The following is a 19,125-nucleotide window of genomic DNA, read 5'->3' as shown; positions in this document are numbered from 1 at the left end:
GAGAGAAAAAAAGCCTTTCGCGCTGTGTCGCTCGCAAACGCAGCTCAACGCACCAGCTGCTGAAGCGGCATGTAGGAAAGACTTGCGACGAGAGGCCAGTGGAGTCGAAGCGTCTTTCGGAGAACTAGGCGTGTCTGTGCTTTCGTTTCAACGGAAAAAACAGGAAAAGAACATATGACCTTTACCAGCTGCACGCCGCAAAAAATACGGCACACAACAAAGTGCAGGACGCAAGAGTCGGTGGGTGTACGCATTTCGCGCTTCGAAAAGTGCACAAGACAACTCGAGTATGCTGAAATGCATATCCTCCTCACAAACACACGCTCACCCCACGTCCACCATCACACCAAGAAAGACGGAAGGGGAGGCAAAAAGGAGGAGGTGCCTCTACGACTTGGCTCGGCTCATGTTGAGAGTCTTACGTCGGCTGCTGATTCGAGCTGCTGCCCATTCTGCAGCATCTCTTCAAGGCGTTCGCCAAGAAGCTTGAAGTAAGCAGAGGCGCCCCGCAGCAAATTTCTGCGATTGCACAGACGCAAACAGCAGCTTAATTCACGCCTAGTCAAGGAGGAACTGCGCTGACGAGGCACGACGATCCAACGGCAGTCCTTGCATGCCCTGTACCCCGGATTCCAGCGGCTGCGGCTGCTGCTGCGGGTGTAGAACTGGAGGCGACTGACTCTCTGTGTGGCAGTGCTGCCTCTGCGGCGTTTTTTTCGCACGGTCTGCAGACGCTAGACGCCGTCGCAGAGGAACCTGAGGCAGTCCCCCGTGCCTTTCTGGCAAACGCAGCAATCGCGAAAGTCGTGTTGGCCAGTTCTGCAGACTTGAAGGCGCGCACTGCCTCTGCAGCTCGTTGCGTCAGACGGCTCAGCAACTCCCACCGCCTCCCCTCCGAGAAACTCTCGAGGACGGGGAAAGCTTTGCACAGTGAATACGCAATGATGCTTATGCTGCGTGCTCGAGGAGCGGACTGCAAAGCTGCAGCAGGAACTGCGAGACGCTGCGTGCACTGCGTGTCAGTTACAGAGGGGCCAGCAGAGGAGACATGCGCTTCCCCCCAAGCTCCTTCAGCCTTGAGGCGGCTCAGCACTTCGCAGCAAATCATCTGCACCAGCTTTTCGTCCGCGCAGCAGCAGCCTCCCTGAAAGCATAAGACACCCGTAACACCCCACCCATAGGGGCCGACACACACGTGCACGACTCCTCCGCTATGCATGCATCCGCCGCTACAGGGTGTATTCGCAGCATCAGCTGGTCTGCAGCTTTCCACCTTTGATGCGGCCTGTAGCAGCAAGGCGAGAGACTGCCAGCTCGCTCCACGCAGCACCTGAAGGAAGCAGCATCCGCAAAAATCGAAACACGCTCTCCCTCAGACTCCCATCGTCGCCTTGGAGCAGGCTGCATAGCCGCAACAACCAAGACGTCTGCACTCCTACACACAGCAACAGGATCCTACGCCTCCTAAAACGGCAGCGCTGTAAAGGAACGCCGGCATGAGAGCCGCAGCAAATATAAATCTCTCTCTATAAATATATATTTATACAAATATATATACATATATTATATACAGCAGGTGGCAGCACGCCTATCTCTCTCTCTCTATAAATATATTCATACAAATATGTAAATACACATATTATATACAGCAGGTGGCAGCACGCCTATCTCTCTCTCTATATAAATATATCTATACAAATATGTAAATACATATGTATGTATATATTCTATATAGCAGGTAGCAGCAAGCCTATCTCTCTCTCTGTAAAGATATTTATACAAACATGTAAATACATATATATGTATATATATATTATATATAGCAGGTGGCAGCACGCCTATCTCTCTCTCTATAAATACAATTATACAAATAGATAAATACATGTATAATATATATATAGCACGTGGCAGCACGCCTATCTCTCTCTATAAATATATTTATGTGATTATATATATTTTATGTAGCAGGTGGCAGCACGACTATCTCTCTCTATAAATATATTCATACAAATATGTAAATACATATATATGTATATATATATTATATATAGCAGGTGGCAGCACGCCTATCTCTCTGTATAAATATACAAATATGTAAATACATATATATTATATATAGCAGGTGGCAGCACGCCTATCTCTCTCTCTATAAATATACAAATATGTACATACATATATTTATAATATATATAGCAGGTGGCAGCGCGCCTATCTCTCTCTCTATAAATATATTCATACAAATATGTAAATACATATATATGTATATATATTATATATAGCAGGTGGCAGCACGCCTATCTCTCTCTCTATAAATGTACAAATATGCACATACATATATTTATATTGTATATAGCAGGTGGCAGCGCGCCTATCTCTCTCTCTCTATAAATATATTTCTACAAATATGTAAATACATGTATGATATATATATATATATATACCGCGTGGCAGCACGCCTATCTCTCTATAAATATATTCATACAAGTATGTAACACGTATATTATAGATTATGTATAGCAGGTGGCAGCACGCCTATCTCTCTCTATGAATATATTTCTACAAATATGTGAATATATAGATATCGCAGGTGGGAGCACGCGTAGGATCAGGTGTCTCAGGTGTGTGTGTCGTCTAGGGGTGAGAGGGTGCTATTACGGAGTGTGCCCTTTGAAAGATTAGAGGCAGGAGGGGATGGTTCCATAGGTGCAGTCGTGTCAGTCCATTGGCGAGGATAGAGAGGCTTTTTGCATCTGCCATGGGTAAGCCCAATAGGAGGATCTGAATGCACAAAGAATGCTCCGAGACTGACAGCCTGCGCTTTACGAGGCCTATGGCTAGAAGCTGCGAATCAAGCCGATCCTTGCACGATGTTATGAGGCTCTGCTGCTGAGTAGCGTTTAAAACGAAGGAGACTTCCGCGTGAGCCGAGGGGGCTTAGAAGCGGCTGTCTGCGTGCATGGGAGAGGCTACACCTACCTCCTCAAGCGCGGCTAGCATGGGCTGATGCAGAATCTTCGCCTTGCCGTATACCTGAACGAACTCGGCAGCCTCAGTCCACGAAATCTCGCCTTCCCGAGCAGCTCTCTCTACGGCAAAGCCGAGTTTCTTGAGCGCACCAACAGCAGCGGAGGGCGCCGTCTGGAGAGGCTTTCTTGGATTCCGCGCGAAGCAAGACGATCTCAGCGCTTCTCTGGGGAGAAAGCCTTTTCGCGCATGTCCTCTTCTTTCCAAAAAGCCTTCTTCGGCGTTGTCGCAATAGCCAGAGGTCGCTGCGGAACGCATGGGGGAAGAACTAATGGCCGTTTCCTCCTCACCCCTACCCCCACCCCAAGAGTCGAGCTGAGCGTAACAAGCAAATGCTCTGGTTACACCCAAGAGCAACAGAGGACTGAGCGCAGCTGCGTGGCGATCTGCAGCGTCTGCTGCAAGCTGCCAAAAAGAAGCAGCGAAAAAACTGGCTCTGGAAAAGGACGTAAGCAACAGGAAGAAACTCGAGGCACACAGCGAGGCGCTTCCCCCGCGTTGCACCTCTTCGTCCACATGCACAAGAAATGCATGCACTGCTGCATCTGCCCTGCGGGCTGCTGCTTTTGGCGCTTCTGCCAGACGCCTCGTCGAGTGAACTCCCGCACTGCTGGGGATTGCCGCGGCAACAAGGAGCCTCCGCACTGCGGGGTGTGTTGCAGCTGCAGCACAGCGGCTCAGGAGAGCAATCCCGCAGCAAGGCATGTGCTGCTGCAGCTGCTGCAGCAACTTGGGAAACAACAAAGTGTTCACCTTGCGAAGTGCATCGACGGCCGCAATCGCGGCTGCAATTGCTGCAATTGCTGCATTTTCTACACCTCCAGATCCGGGTGCATGCGATTTCTTCCCCGCCAAGGTGTCGCTACACCCCGCGTGGTCCTCAAGCAGCTGCCACAGCTCCCCTCTGACTTGCAATTCTTTCAAAGCCGCAAGATGCGCATACTTCCCAAACGCCTCCCCACGAGCAAACGCCACACGCGAGACAAGGGCCTCTCCGACTTCTGCATACGTATGGATTCCTTCAGCCTCTAACACCGTCAGCACACAGGGAGCCGCAGCTGAGGAGCTTTTGCCTGCTTTCGCATCTACTACTCCTGCAGCTGCTGCCGTTGTTGTATCTACTACTCCTGCGGCTGCTGCCGTTGTTGCATCTTCTACTCCTGCAGCTGCTGCTGTTGTTGCATCTTCTGCTCCTCCTGCAGCTACTGCACCTGCTGCAGCTGTTGTTGCATCTTCTACTCCTCCTGCAGCTCCTGCACCTGCTGCTGCAGCTGCTGCTGTCCAAAGCTTGAGGCAAGGCCGCAACAGCTCTTCTCTGGTTGCGAGCAGCAAGCCTGCTTCTGCTGCTAAGCATTGCTGGTGCAGCAGTGCAGCGGCTATGCTTCGATCCAGCTGCCACAAAGCGGTGGCTGCCGTAGTGGCAGCATCCCTTGCTGCTTCCGCAGGGGCCCCCCGTGCGCTTGCTGCCTTTCGAGCCTCCCGCAGCAGCAGCACCTGTTGGAGGGATGCAGTGATAATCGACTGGATGTTGTCGCTGTTTGGCATCCCCACGGCTTTCACGAGCTGCCGTGGAAGCGGAGAGGCGGCAGCGGCAGTTGCAGCTCGTGCCGCCTTTGCTTCCTCGTACGCTGCCATCAAGTCGAGGGGCACAAGCGATCGCAAGGCCTTGTGTTGAGACTTCTCGCTTCTGCTGCGGGGGCGATGCAGCAGCCCGAAGCCTTTGGATGGAGCGTTCTCGAGAAAGCCGTTGGTGGCGTTTCGGCTGCGCTCGAGCCGAGGAGGGGATTCTCCACCACGGCTGCGGGCGCTACAGAAATAGCGGCGCGAAGCTGCATCTCCCGAGTGTGTGGTGGGTGCTGGGCAAGGCAACGACGTGCGAGACAGTGCAACAACTCCGGTGCAGTACCCCCGCGGCACGAATGAGGCGACTCGCGAAAGGCCGCGGGAACTTGGCGTGCAGCTTCCCATACGCCTGCAACAGCTGGAAGGAGCACCCATCGCCCGCTAGAGAGTGCCTCATGGGCCCGTGAGAATCCCCCCCGGAGCGGTTCTAGGGACTTCTGCTGGAATCTTCATGAGCAAAACGGCAAATAAAACACGAAAAAACACTATAGGAGGGACATCGCCTCGCAAAAAGAGGCCAGCACCGCTAAATGCCGCAGGAAGATCGTCGGGCTCCCAAGGTACGGCCTCGGCAGTCGCTGCGGGATCATGATCTTCCAAGGCGGTTGCGTATCGCGCACGATCGCCTTGAGATACATTTGCAAAATGTCGCTAGAATAAGGTGTTTCTGGCGTTGGGTGTCGAGATTTCAGCGCATCTGAAGTCATCCCGTGGGGCCACCCGACGGGGCTCCGCGAGTCTGTGGATGAACGCATGCATGCGTTCGCTCCAACTTGAATGATTTTCATGCGATACACATTCGCCTGCAGACACAGGTTGAGCCTTCCCAAGAAGGATCTCGAGTTTGTTGCATCGCCTCGAGCTGTCTGCGCACTCGGCGCGAAGGAGTGCGGGTTCGCTTTGCCAAGGGTTGCCGGGCAGGTGTACAGACACCCCACATTTCTGGTGCCGTTCGAGATCTGCTGGTGGTGGTCTTGCTGCATTGGGGCTTTCCGCATGGCAAAAAGCTGTTTGCTTCATTCGGCGAAGAAGCGCAAAGGCGGCGCAGCACTAGCAGCAGGGCCACGTTCTGCCATCGCCAGTATTCAAACACACTTCGTGTCTCTTCCCTGTAGCGGATGCCAGTCATGATCTAGGAATTCGTCTTTTTCTCATGATTTGATACCCGCTGAGAACCCTCCTCCTCGCGCTTCCTGTGTCGTCCTGGTTCTGCAAGGGGTATCCACCTTCATGTGTGGCTGCTGGCACCACATCAAGACGCCACCACCAGCCGATTTCTCAATTCCTGCTTGCTCTATGTCGCGTTGGCCATTCTGCTTCTTTGCAGTTTTTATTCTCATGGCGGCGTGAAGGGAACCGATTGCCGCTGGACTTGTTTATGTGCACGCGCGTGTAGAGCGCGGTGTTTCGTTTCGCGCGATTTTTCGCATGTAGAAATGCCTCTCGGGCCTGCCATATCGAGCACGCCGCATTTCTGAATACTGAAAGTTGTATCTTCCCGGCTCTATTCGTCGCCTCAAGCCCATTCAATGCCTCGACCCTTCACGGGCAACACCAGGCAAGCCGGCAAAGAACCTGAGGAAGTCAGGGGGGAACTCGCGGAGAGGCTTTCCAGCGAGCGCTTCATGGCAGCGTCCGAAGCGACATCGAGAGGAGGAGGCCTTAATGGGGAGTCTGCTACGCAGGATTTCTCTGAAGCAGCGCGTAGCGATGGCCTCTCGGGAGGTGTAAAAGGCACAAGCAGTTCCTCAGGAGGGAGCTCGCGAAGACGCCAAAGCAGCGCTATCCGGGGGGATGGAGAAGTTAGTAAAACTCTTGCAGGACGAGATCCAAGCACTTCATCTCCTGCAGAGGAGGAGACCTCGAAAGGAGGCACATGCAGTGGCATGTTACCGACGGAGGGCTCCCAGGTGTCTCTGCAGCAGTGTGTCGTTGACGGTTTTTGGAGGTGTTTCACTGCACAACAGAACGACTTGGCACTCGCTGCGGTTCACGCACTCGCCACAGTTGTGCACTTGTAAGCCTGAGCCGTAACTAGGACGTAGGGGGATGCGCAAGGCGTCTGAATCTCCTGATGAGCTGAGAAGCTCCCTTCCTCCCCCCTGCATCCCTGCCTGCCATACATACAAACATGCATAAATGCCTCCCTGGGTAAGGCTGCGAGCCTTCTTGGAGTGTGGTTTCGCGCAGATCGCGGGCGGAAAGTGTTTTGGAGCTGTTCGTACACCTGAGGGCTGCAACTGAGGCCTTGGAGGCGTATGCGAGCAGAGCTGACGTTTTGCTGTATATTTCCAAGAGGACTGCAGTGAAGGTATGTAGCCGCTGCATTCAGAGTTGCAGTGCGTGGCTTACGCGCCTGCCTTTCTCGGAGCTTTCTCCTCTCACATTTCCCCCCCTTTTCCCCCGCCTCGGGGGGTGCCTTGGATAGAGGCCTAGTCCAGTTGCAGCTTGTGGGGCTTTTGCTCTTTGCGTCTAAGCGGCTGACGACGCTCCCGCTGAGATCTGCTTGCTCGCTTTACCAGCAATTCGCGGTCCGTCACTTCGAGCGAAAACCTCAAATCGTAAGATTCAGGCGGCAGCAGTCAGGAAACGCAGATTCAGAAAGTCGGAGGCTTGAAGGCCGCATATCCATCCACGGCAGCGCATGCACGCGCAAGGCTGTCACCGAACGGAATTTCTCAGGAGTCAGAGCAGAATTGTGTGGGCGACCCCTTGTCGCTAAGATTTTTTCCTCTCGCGTCTGCTTTTGTGGATTTGTGTGTGTGGAGTAGTCTGTGATGGAGTTGAAATCTCTCCTCATCGCGCAGTCTGCGAAATTCGCCTCCCGCATCTCGCAGAGCAAGCAAACCATTGCCGATCTTGGTGAGCAAACACAGGCATCATCCCCCCCGTCCCCCCTTCTCCCCCTCCGCTTCTGCCAACGGACGGCGCATGCGCTCCGTGGGGCCTTTAGGGAGGTTGAAAGGCGGCTTTGGAAGCGGCATTCTTGATCTTCCCTTTTCACGTTTTTTGAATCCATAAAGCGCATGTCGCTCCAAACCCACCTTGCCACTTTGTGAGGTGACGTGGCCAGGGTGTGGGGGCTGCATATATTTATATTTATATATATATGCATTCGCACATGTGTATGCATGTGTCTGTGCATGTATATATATATATGTATATATATATGTATATATATATATATATACATATATATATATATACATGCACAGACACACACATACACACATACATACAAACACACATACACACATACATACAAACACACATACACACATACATACAAACACACATACACACATACATACAAACACACATACACACATACATACAAACACACATACACACATACATACATCTACATGTGAGTACACATACATACCACCCCTTGGGACTTATGGGAGCGACTTGCCGCACTTGTTTTGCACTGTAGTTCAGAGACTGCGGCTTGCTTGCTTGCATGCGCTTTTTGCGGCGACGTGCGGTACAGGGCGCATCATGTTTACGAAGGATCAGATGGTCGTGTTGACGCACGGCCAAAGCTCTTGTGTGGAGCGATTGCTGTGTAATGCATGGACTAAGCACAAGAAGCGGTTCAGTGTGATTATCACCCAACACGAGAGCGCCGCGGCTAGTGGCGGAGCCTTTGGGAATGACGAGTAGGGCCAGTTGCAAAAAAAATTTGCATGCACCCGACCCCCTCTAGAGAGTGCGTAAGGGGGCACGCAGGCAACGTGTTTTTGGCTGCTGCTGTATTGTTGAGCGAGCGCTTGCAGAGTCTGCCGCTGTCTGTGCGCGTTCTGTGTTGTAGAGAGATGCTGAGGGCTGCTCTGTCGGCATGCGGGATTCCCGCCGTCTTAGCCTCCGTCGGCTCAGTGGCTCGTCTGATTTCGAAAGTTGATCTCGTGGTTATGGGAACAGAGGCAGTCAGCGAAAACGGGGGGATCATCAACAGGGTGAGCGAAGGCCAAGAGGAGCCACGATGCCACGCGCCTTCTGCTGCGTTGTGTGTGTAGACGGATTTTTCTTGCGGCGTGGCGGCAGAGAGCTGTCTTGTTTGCAGCTTGCTTCTGAGAACGTTCCTTCTTTCCCCCCCCCTCCCGAGTCAAGGGGGCGTGCTGTCTGCTTGCTTTCCTTTGGCTCTAGGCCTCCTCCCGCTCTGCGGCCTTTTTTCTCCCTACCTTGCCGTTCTGTCTCTGCTGCTGCATTGCCTTTGCCTTCGAGCGATGCGCGTCTCTGCTGCTGCAGATAGGCACTGCCACAGTGGCGATCGTGGCATCAGAGAACTGTGTGCCGGTATACGTAGTTTGCGAGGCTTGCAAGTTCGCGCGAACAAACCCTCTTTACCAGAAGGATGCGTCAGCATTCTCCGTGGAGAAAGCGAGTCGCACAGACGTAAGGCAAAAAGGCAGCCCAGCTGCTTCTCCTGCGCCTCCCTTTTGGATTGCAGGGAGCGCTGGAGACGCGGCCTCTGTAGAGTGTCTAAATGCATGCATTTCCACTTTTTGCTTGTTTTTTGGCCTTTCGACACTTTTCCGCGGCTTGCTGCGACCTCTCTTGACAAAAGCTACGTACATGTGGCAATGCGCATTTGTGCGGCGCGCTTCAGCCGTTGGAGACTCTGTACTGCCATGAGGCGCTGGACTACACTCGCCCTGAGTACATTAGTCTCCTCTTCACCGATCTGGGCATCTTCACTCCTCAAAGCATTTCTGACGAGCTCACCAAGCTCTACCAATGAGGTATTTATTTGCTTTTCTTGCGGTGGCCTTCGCGAAGCGCCACGCACAAGGGAGGGTCAAGCGAGACAAATGACAGACGGAGAGACAGACAGGGAGACAGACAGACAGACAGCGAGACAGCGAGACAGACAGACACGCAGATAGACATGTGGTAACAGCAGCAGCAGCAGTAGAGCGGCGCTCCGAAAAGGGAAGAAGCGAGCCCAGCACGTTCGCTGCTCGAGCTGGCCTCATCTTCCTTCGAAAAAGCTTAGGTCACACAAGGCCTAGCATCGCAGGAAAAGGAGGAACGCAGCAGAAAATGACACACACACACACACACACACTTAGCACAAAAGAGCAAAGCGGCTCATGCGAGGGTTGCCTGGTCGGTGCTGCTCGTGGAGGGCGCTGACAGCCATAATCGCGCGCACATTCCCCAAATATTCGCAGCAGTTTCCCAGGAATTCATGGAATGACAGTCACAACAAGTAGCCGGGTATTTTTTTAGTTGACTCCCCGTCTATGCAAGCCACAGTCACGCCCGTGCAACACAGACAGACACCGCCTCACGCATCGCCCTCCATCGATACTCTCTATACGTCTCCGCATGCATATTATGTCGCCTCGTAAGTACGAAAGGAGCATATATATATATTTATTTATGTATGGGAACCTCCTGAATCGAGCATTTGCTGCGAGGAACAAGTTTGAACGTTATTACCCTATGTAGCTATAGAGCCCTGCACGTATTCCCATACCTAGCGTATGGGGACAGACAAGCAGGCACGAAGCCTAAGTGCGGCCTCAAGCCTCGTGCAGGAGGCGAGATAGGTACACTTGCATGAGCCAACAACTCTCGCTACGGGAGGGGCCATGGAAGTAGCCGAAAGTGCCCCTATTTGTGCCCACAAAGGCGCAGGCGATGCCGTTAAATTGTCAGCGAAAGCGTGTCTGTAGAGGGGTAGATATAGAGATTTCGGCATGAAGGTGGGGAGTATGCAGCGGCCGCACACGCACAGTATTGCACATAGGACCCCTTTCCTGTTCATCAAAGGCGAGTAGGAACTGTTATACACCGCATGCTCGGGCGATTTCATGATTCATCGCCCTGCTTCCATAGAGCAGTGGGCGGAGTGGGTGTCACCTTTTGGGAATATGCTGTAGATAAGGCTGCTTGCGCAGCAAGTAGAGGGAGCTCTGCTGCCTTTGGAATAGTCTATTAGGCAGTTTGGGAGGCCCCTTTTTGCACACGCCATACACTACCCGTCGACGGGTCATGCGTTTCCGTTCATCAAGGAGTTCAAGTTGTGAATGATGAATGGCTGTCTGTGGCAGCTCCGGTACCGATGCGTTACACCCCATCGCTACACTCCATGGGGCTGAGTGCTCGAACTTGGATCTCGAAAGCGTGAAATCTGACACCTACCTGTGTAGGGAAAGCTAGCAGCAATTCAGGGAGACTCGCTGAGCTACAACTTGCCAGAGCTAGGCATAAGGGGTCGGAACAAATTTTGGGGTGTACAGACACCTGCAGACAGTTTATGAGAAGCTACAAGCGGCCCAGTCTGTTCTTGCGATTCAGTCAAACCCAGTTTCCGCGCCGCAGCCCTTCCGAAAAACCTTTCGCGCACCAGAGGTATTACCCAAAGACGCAGTTTCGTGGACAGACTGATCGGCGGCATACTTTCATGATCGCGCAGCACATACCCATCATATGCAAACGCGAACGCATGTGTGCATGTGCACGGATAGACGCACATCGAGAGAGAGAAGCCGATGCGTCTCGAGGTAAACACATCCTTTTACAGCACAGTTTCGCCCCGTAGCATACGCTGCAGGGAGTGTGGATTTTGAGATCAGTTTGGGGAGGCGGTATGTACAGCACACTAATAGAGATCATTGGGGACTACGCCGCTGTGCTGTCTCTGAAGGCACGTCGACACGACGCTGTTGGATATCCCCTGAGACTCTTATAGAAACGCCGCATCATGATGCATTTTTCGAAGGGCTATTATTTAAACGCTGAAGCAGCGGAAAAAACCTGCCAGCCCTCCTGTGGTGTAGCTCAGTATATATATATATATATATATATATATATATATATATATATATATATATATATACATATGTATATACGGGCAGTTGCAGCCAGAATTTACCGGCCTCTTCGTAAACCGTCCTGTGTGTGTGGATACGGATACATAGAGGAACGTATCCAGGAATAGAATTATTATTATAGGTAGATGGATGGATACTGGCTATACCTCTCCGCATGCATATATTTTGGTATATAAATAGGTAGGTAGTATATTCATATGCACAGCGTGTCTGTGTCGTAGACAGGCGGCATCGCCACATCTCAGCACCCTCCCCCCTGTACACGCAGCCACACTCTGTATACACTACAAGGCGCTGATGCAACTGCTACACCCATTCTTCTGGTGCTTTATATATATATATATATATATATATATATATATATATATGAAAGCTGCTGATGTTTTTGCTGCTGTAAAATGCTTTCCTGCTGACCCCTTGAGTGGCTGCCTTCTTGGACGTCTTACCCTTCGATTACTGTGCATCCTGCCGACTTTCACGCGCAACTGACATCTGCCTCCTTCGAATCCATTTCCGTGGACATAAGAAGATATAAACTACGACGCGTATGTCTTTTCATGGTACTCTCGCAGTGGCTGAGAGATGATGGGCCTACTGATGAGACTGCTGCGGCAGCGGCTGCTGTTGCTATACAGGCTATCAGGGTGAGGCTTTCCAACTTTCCAGAAGTTTGCGCTACAGAGCAATACGAAAAACTCTCGACGCCTACAAGAGGCAGCAGAGAGGGCTTAACCAACAGCGAGGGAGAGAAGGAGCAAGAATCACTCACGCAGCAGCAGCACAGACAAACGCACAAAACGCCTGCCTGCCTGCTGCTGCTGCATCTACCCCGATGCATACAAAAATACACCCTGAGATGCATATTTATAAAGATAGATGATAGGTTTCGTAGGAATAGATAATCCAACTCTACACACAGAAGCACACACACACACAGAAACACACACACACTAGATCCGCATGAGGCGTAAAAGAGGGATGCTGAGGGAGGAGGACCTATATATGCGTGTCTGCTCGCCGTCGATGAGCAGCGACACGGCCAGTGCACTTCTCAATGCTTGCAGCAAAGGGAGAGAGCAGCCAAATGCGCAATTCAAAAAAGACGCAGCGTGCAGTTTCAACGGCGGTGGCATACATATACATACACACATATGGCTCTTCTTCAGCTTGTCGCTACACCCCGACTTGATTCAACATCCATGTCTCTTTCACGACTCCAACATAGTTCCCGCGCAGCAGCTGTGCCCCCCCCGCCTGCTGCAGCTGCAGCAGCAGCAGCAGCTGCTGCAGCAGCGGCTGCCGAGCCTGCAGCAGCGTCTCGCGTTGGCTGGTTTCCCTCAGACTCCGATTTTCCTTCATCAGACTCCAGGGGGTAGTCGCGACTGTCTGAAGAAGAAATGCCGGGGCAGGAAGCAAGAAGGCTGCCCCCTCCTCGCTGCTGCCACGCCTCAAAGCTGTGCGAAGAAGTGCAGGAGAGCTGCTGCAACTGCTGCTGAAACATCTGCTGAAAGGATGCTGCCGCTGCTGTTGCCGCTGCTGTTGCTGCTTGTGGCTCATGTACCTGAGCAGGAGGCGAAGAAGAACTGGCAGGAAGAACGCTCAGAGGAGCCGACAACTCCAACTGAGATCGTCGCGCAGGCAGCCTTGACACCTGCGTTGCATGCTCATAATACTGCTGCAGAGCACGCAATCCAGTCTCCCGATGCAGCTGCTGCTGCAGCAGGCTGACAGGAGAGTCTGTCGACAGAAAAAGAGGCAGCTGCTGGTTTTCGTACACTGGCCCAGAGGGCTCGCCGTACTGCTGCTGCTGCTGCTGCTGCTGCTGCTGCTCTTCTCCCTGCAGCTGCTGCTGCAGCTGCTGCAGCTCCTGATACCGCTGCTGCTGCTGCAACTGCAGCTGCTGCTGTCTCTGAAGCTGCAGCTGGAGCTGCTGCTGCTGAAGGGCGTAGTGCTCGTGAGGGTGCCCTTCGTGCTGCTGCTGCTGCTGCTGCTGCTGCTGCTGCTGCTGCTGCGGCTGCTGCTGATGATGATGATCTGCATGCTCAGGTGCTTGCTGCTGCTCTTGCATGTGATCGGGAACCTCGGCTGCGTCACATGCGCACACGCTTTCTCCCTGCAATTCTAGATCTTCAGCGCGAAACAAGTCCACCCACCCACTCTCTTCATTCCCAAGCTAACAAAAATCTGCTCTCGCTGTCTCTCCCTCACACACAGCCCAACGACCACTACAATGCAAAAAGCAACAGTCGATATATGTCACTAGACGTCGGAGACGCAAGGCACGCCAAACTATATAGCCTCATAGGTTGCAATACCACAACACGCAGACAGAAACACAGACACAGAGAAAGAGCGAAAAAAAATTTTAAACAACACAAACAGCTATTCTTCCATCTGCAAAAAGCCTCCGACCTCCAAATGCGACGATAGGCATCCGTCAAAAAGACGGGAAAATGCGAAAAAAAGAATCCACGCGCCCAAACAGCGCGCAAGAATTAAAGACAGCTAAAAGCCCTTACGAAAATGAGTGGAAGCAGGAACGTCTGAAATTTCCACGACTGCCTCTTCATTTGCTGCCGAGCAATCAACCGAGAGCTTCACAACACTGCGCCCTACTTGAAGCGCTGCCACTGCAAAACACGAATAAAAAAATAAAAACATCCGTCTGCCAATTCACACACAGATGACAGCACCTGCAGCTGTATATCCAACCAAACAGCCTTCTACTTTCTCTATCTCTCCTGTCTCTCTCTTTCCCTCTATCTATATATCTCTATCCATCGATCTCTCTCTATCTATCTCTCCTGACTCTCTCTTTCTGTACTCTCCACTCTCCCCTTCCCCCTCGCCTGCCTGCCTGCCTCCCTCCCTCTCTCCCGTCTCTCTCTCCTGTCTCTCCCCTCTCTCCCCCTCAGCATAGCCTACTATGAAACGGTAAAAATCAACTCTCCTCCGAGCTAAAAAAGCAACCTGCATCCCCTGTTCGTACAGAAAAAACCAGCTCCCGCGAGCTTCTCCAGCCGCGTTTGCAGTCTCTCACCCGAATCGCCAACCGCAAAAGCTTTCCGAAGAGAAACGAGGGTTCCGAATTTCGAGTTGTGGTCTTCCAGCTGGAAAGCGCCATCTACAAAGCGAATGGTGGCGTGATAGCGGGAAATTGAAACGTCAGGGATGCGCACATCGGATTCATGACCTCGACCCTAAGAAGCGTGGCACGCAGAAATTATCAGCTCGCAATTCTAACGCCCTATGTAGTTTTGTGCTGTGTATTTACGTGTGTGTTGGCTACGTGCCTGTTTGCAGCGCTGCACGAGCATGCAAAGCGCTGGAGGAGAGAGCAAGCAGTTCGCAGCCACACTACAAGGACGCAAAAACGGCAAGCAACGGAACGTGCAGCTAGCTGGTGACAAACAAAATGCTGCGCTTCTACTGCCCAAGCGTCTACCATGCGGGGAGGACGCAGAATCAAGCAGAAAACACACATCATCCACAACCAACCCCACACCCCTTCTGCTGCCGGCACGCCTGCCCAAAGGTCTGGCTAGCTAGCTAGCTAGCTAGCTGGCAGCATCTAGAAGCAGCAAGTGAAATACACGGTTTGCCTGAGGCAAAGGCACGGGAATGAAGGGGGGAGAAGGCGTTTTACTAGGTGAAAGACAGAGACACGGACAGATGTACAGACACACCGAACTCCCAGCACAGGACCAGCATGCAGCACATCCATGGATGCATGCATGCATGCATACATGCAACCATACACGCGCCTTCCAAGTCTGCGCATTTGGTGTGCCTGACGTACAAGCTTGAGATCCTTCTTGGCACTCATGCTTATGACATGAACGCCTTTCTGATGCGAGCCGACCATGTTCTCCAGCACGAGAAAAGGCGGCTCTGTCTTAGGCACCGTTACCACTTGCAGCCGTTCTGTTGACACATACACCGCAAAAGATTCCACAAGTGCCAAGGTGTGTCTGTCGCACAAATTAAAAAGTCTCTGCCAGGAGAAGGGGCCCCTCCGCTCACATCCAGCAACACGCAGCCGAGACATCGAAGCACAACTCAACGAACCAACGGGAAGATCAAGAAACGAACGGGCAGCTGCTAGAGAGGAGCACGCGCCTCCCATGAAATGCAAAAATACACTAGCGGCCACACACATGCGCAAGATGATTTTTAGCATTCTCGGTAAAATGCCCAAGCAAAGCAACCCTAAAAGAAGAAAGGCGTCCAAGGATGTCATAAATCCCCCGCTGCCTTCCTCTCCCTTTCTCCCCCCTTCAATCCATCCTTAGTGTTGCCTTCCACCTCTTGCCAAGCAGCACGCCAGCATGACAGATGCGCATGTAGGGGAGTTTATCTACGCCCGTGTGTTTAAGGCGTACATGCACATATATGCGCGTGTGTAAGTATGCATGTATGTATGCGTCGACACACGTACGTAGGCACGTGTGTAGGTACGTCTATGGATACATGTGCCTGTGTGTGTGTATATAGATGTTCATACATATGCAATGTGTAAATATACATATATATATATGTGCGTGCGTATGCATAAATGTGTATGTGTGCTGAAACAAAGGGAGTACTGACGCATGGGCCAAATACGTTGCATGAGGAGGAAAGCAGGGTATGTGTATGCATGTGAATGCATGCATGCATGTAGGTATGTCTGCATGCAAGACGCCTTCGAAAGAACGCCTAGCGGCCTAGGATCACGCAAACGACTCTGCTGGCATTGCCGTAATCCTTCAAATGATGTCTCACTGTTGTTATAATTAATGGCCGTCGGATATGGAATCTTGCAAAGCTCGCACAGCAGCTGGCGAACAAAAATAGGCTTCTGCTGCTGCTCGTGGAAGTTGAGCCGCCCAGTGATCCAGTGACGCAGACACTCCAGATGGACGAAGCGAATGGATCCTTTGCAGTCGCACGGCGAAATTAGGGGATCTCCTTCCTGGTTACCCTCCAGCAAGCAGATGCGACACTGCATGTCGCTGCAGAAGACAGACAGATAGAGGCAAAAGGAAAGTGTAAAGGCGAGAGGGGAGGTGATCCGTCGATCCACACTGCATAGCATGCAGGATACAACAGTGCAGCGAGCCTGCCAATATGCACAGTTAGGAGCCAGACGATTCCGCCGCTTGATTCGCGAGTTTTTCATGAAGACTTGCAGCTTGTCAATGCTCCCTCAAGTGACGCGCGGCAAGCAGACAAACAGAGCCAAGCAAGCAGAGAGACCAACAGAGCCAAGCAAGCAGAGAGACAAACAGAGCCAAGGAAGCAGAGAGACAAACAGAGAGAGAGCCAAACAGAGCCAAGAAAGCAGAGAGACAGACAGACATGGGAAAAGCGTGGAGGCAAGCTGACAGGGGCCTTCTTGGAGGCTGCATCTTCTGCATGCATGCATGCAGGCATGCAGAAGATGGACTGACTTTGAAGCAATGAACGACATAGGCGGCTCTCCGTCGTCTAGACGCAGATCTGGAATCTCCGTGGGATGAGTGCCTTCATCCTCTCGCTTGCTGCTATGCGTCACGAGCTGCTTGACTCTCAGCTTGTAGCGGCCTAGTTTGATGACGTCATTCTCCTGCAAGACGTGTCGATTGTTATTCTGCTCTCGTACAATTGCCCACAGCTTCTGCGGAGTGCATGCACCTGGGGAAATTCCTGCAACAGAGCGATCCGCTGGTACTACCATGTACTTCCCTGCACACGCAGACGTCAAGCAACACAAAACAGAAAGAGAGGCATCTGACCAGCAGGTGACAGTGGGTAGGCACGCAGGGAGGAGACAGAAAAAGCACCTACAAACACACCACACGCTGCTAAAACACTCGCAAAGACGCGCGCAGAAAAGCAACAGTCCTCAGCACACATACACACATACATACATAGAGACATGCAAAAAACACATACACATATACACACAAAAACATACATACACATATACACATATATGTACATATACACATATATGTACATATACACACAAACATATACACATACACATATATGTACATCTACACACAAACATATACACATACATATACACATATATGTACATATACACACAAACATATACATACATGTACATATATATGTACATATACACACAAACATATACACATACATATACACACAAACACATACACACAAACATATACACACAAATTCATACACATACACACAAACACATACATACAGAAGCGGGAAGAATGAAACTCTATTCTGCATGCTGCAACATGGCCTTCTCTCGCAATAACCCTTGTTCCTCGCAACAGCTGAGTTCATCCGACAGAGATCCAAGGCAAAAGACGCGTATCGGATCCACGAGAGGCTACATATCTATATCCAGATATCTAAACTTTAAAATATACATAAATACATATACACGTACATATACATATACACCTATATATACATATATACGTATACACCTATGTATACACATATACGTATACACCTACATGTACATAAATACATATACACCTATATACGTATACACCTGTATATACATATATATACACATATCTGTATCCACATATATACATATATATATATTTATTTATTTATTTAAGACCGCCACAAGGCACAGGGAAGGAAAGACGTCATCACAAACGCGTGCAGCATCAACGAGAAAAAAAGGAAAACGCATGCTGCGCCAAGCGAGGAAATGCGTTTGTTTCTTCCATTCGTTGTTTCGGTTTGTTTTTTCCCGTTCTGGAAGAAAGAAACCGTGCAAGTAATCCAACAAATAGCTGCCGCTACTTGAAGGCAGCGAGACGCGCCGACTCACCGTCTCGAGAGCAACGAATTGAGAGAAGGAAGTCGGTGCTCTGCGGAACTGTTGTTGCTGCTGCTGCTGCTGCCTCCTGCTGCTGCTGCTGCGGCTGCACCTGTTGGCAGGGTGCTGCTGCTGCTGCTGCTCCTCCTGCAGTTGCTGCTGCTGCTCCTTCTGCCGCTGCAGCAGCAGGATCACCGCTTTCCGCTGGCTGCGTCGCTGCTGTAGCAGCTGCAAATTCTGCATCCACCGCAGCTGCAGGGATAGGCGCAGCAGCTTCTCCTGCAGCAGGGGAAGAAACCCCCCCCTCAGGCACAGCCGCTGCAGCGGCAGCATTCCCTGCCGCTGCAGCCGCCCCTACAGCAGCAGATCCAGCTGTGGGGACCGCTGCAGACTCGGGGAGACACTGCACCAAGGCGCCTACTCTGAAAAGCCTCGCTGCACCAGACACGAGAAAATGCCGAACATTCACGTGGCGAGCTTCATAATCAAACAGCCCGTGGCTGTCTCTACTCCACGTCGTGCACTCCACACGCAACCTGCGCACGGCACAATCCGACAATACCACATGTCGCGTGCTTTCCCACTGTCTGCCCCTTTGCATGCATGCAGCAGGCCCCTTTCTCCCCCCCCCCCCCCCCCCCCCCTCTCCCCCCCCCCCTCCCCCCCCCTCCCCCACCCCCCACCCCCCCACACCCCCCCCCCACCCCCAACCACAACCACACACGCAATAAAGCTTGTATCATAACATACGATCTATCTGATTCTTTCTTCTTCCTTTCTCTTTTTTGCTGTTTTCTCTGTACCTTCTATCTGTTTTTACTTCTGCTCTTCCATCATGCGCACATGCGT

The 19,125-nt window shown here is 51.6% G+C and overlaps 2 protein-coding genes across 2 annotated transcripts; both read right to left on the bottom strand.

Annotated features, from left to right (window-relative positions):
- Positions 1–562: 562 nt before the first annotated feature.
- Positions 563–13,926, bottom strand: LOC34621941 (ice-structuring glycoprotein). Its single transcript, XM_026335916.1, is given in 9 exon segments — positions 563–1,330; positions 2,656–2,778; positions 3,031–3,339; positions 3,574–4,742; positions 12,747–12,878; positions 13,268–13,343; positions 13,346–13,522; positions 13,582–13,665; positions 13,873–13,926. Coding segments are annotated over 9 exon segments (2,892 nt in total).
- A 71-nt stretch (positions 13,927–13,997) lies between these two features.
- Positions 13,998–18,358, bottom strand: LOC34619087 (the record flags this gene model as incomplete). Its single annotated transcript, XM_026335898.1, has 6 exons — positions 13,998–14,122; positions 14,533–14,692; positions 15,292–15,416; positions 16,257–16,486; positions 16,925–17,198; positions 18,289–18,358. Coding segments are annotated over 6 exons (984 nt in total), but the record flags the coding sequence as incomplete, so codon positions are not given.
- Positions 18,359–19,125: the final 767 nt, after the last annotated feature.

This window comes from Cyclospora cayetanensis, unplaced genomic scaffold, assembly GCF_002999335.1.
Source record: "Cyclospora cayetanensis isolate NF1_C8 unplaced genomic scaffold, CcayRef3 CcayRef3_contig_117, whole genome shotgun sequence".
Lineage (NCBI taxonomy): Eukaryota > Apicomplexa > Conoidasida > Eucoccidiorida > Eimeriidae > Cyclospora > Cyclospora cayetanensis.
This window is presented reverse-complemented; position numbering and strand designations above follow the sequence as displayed.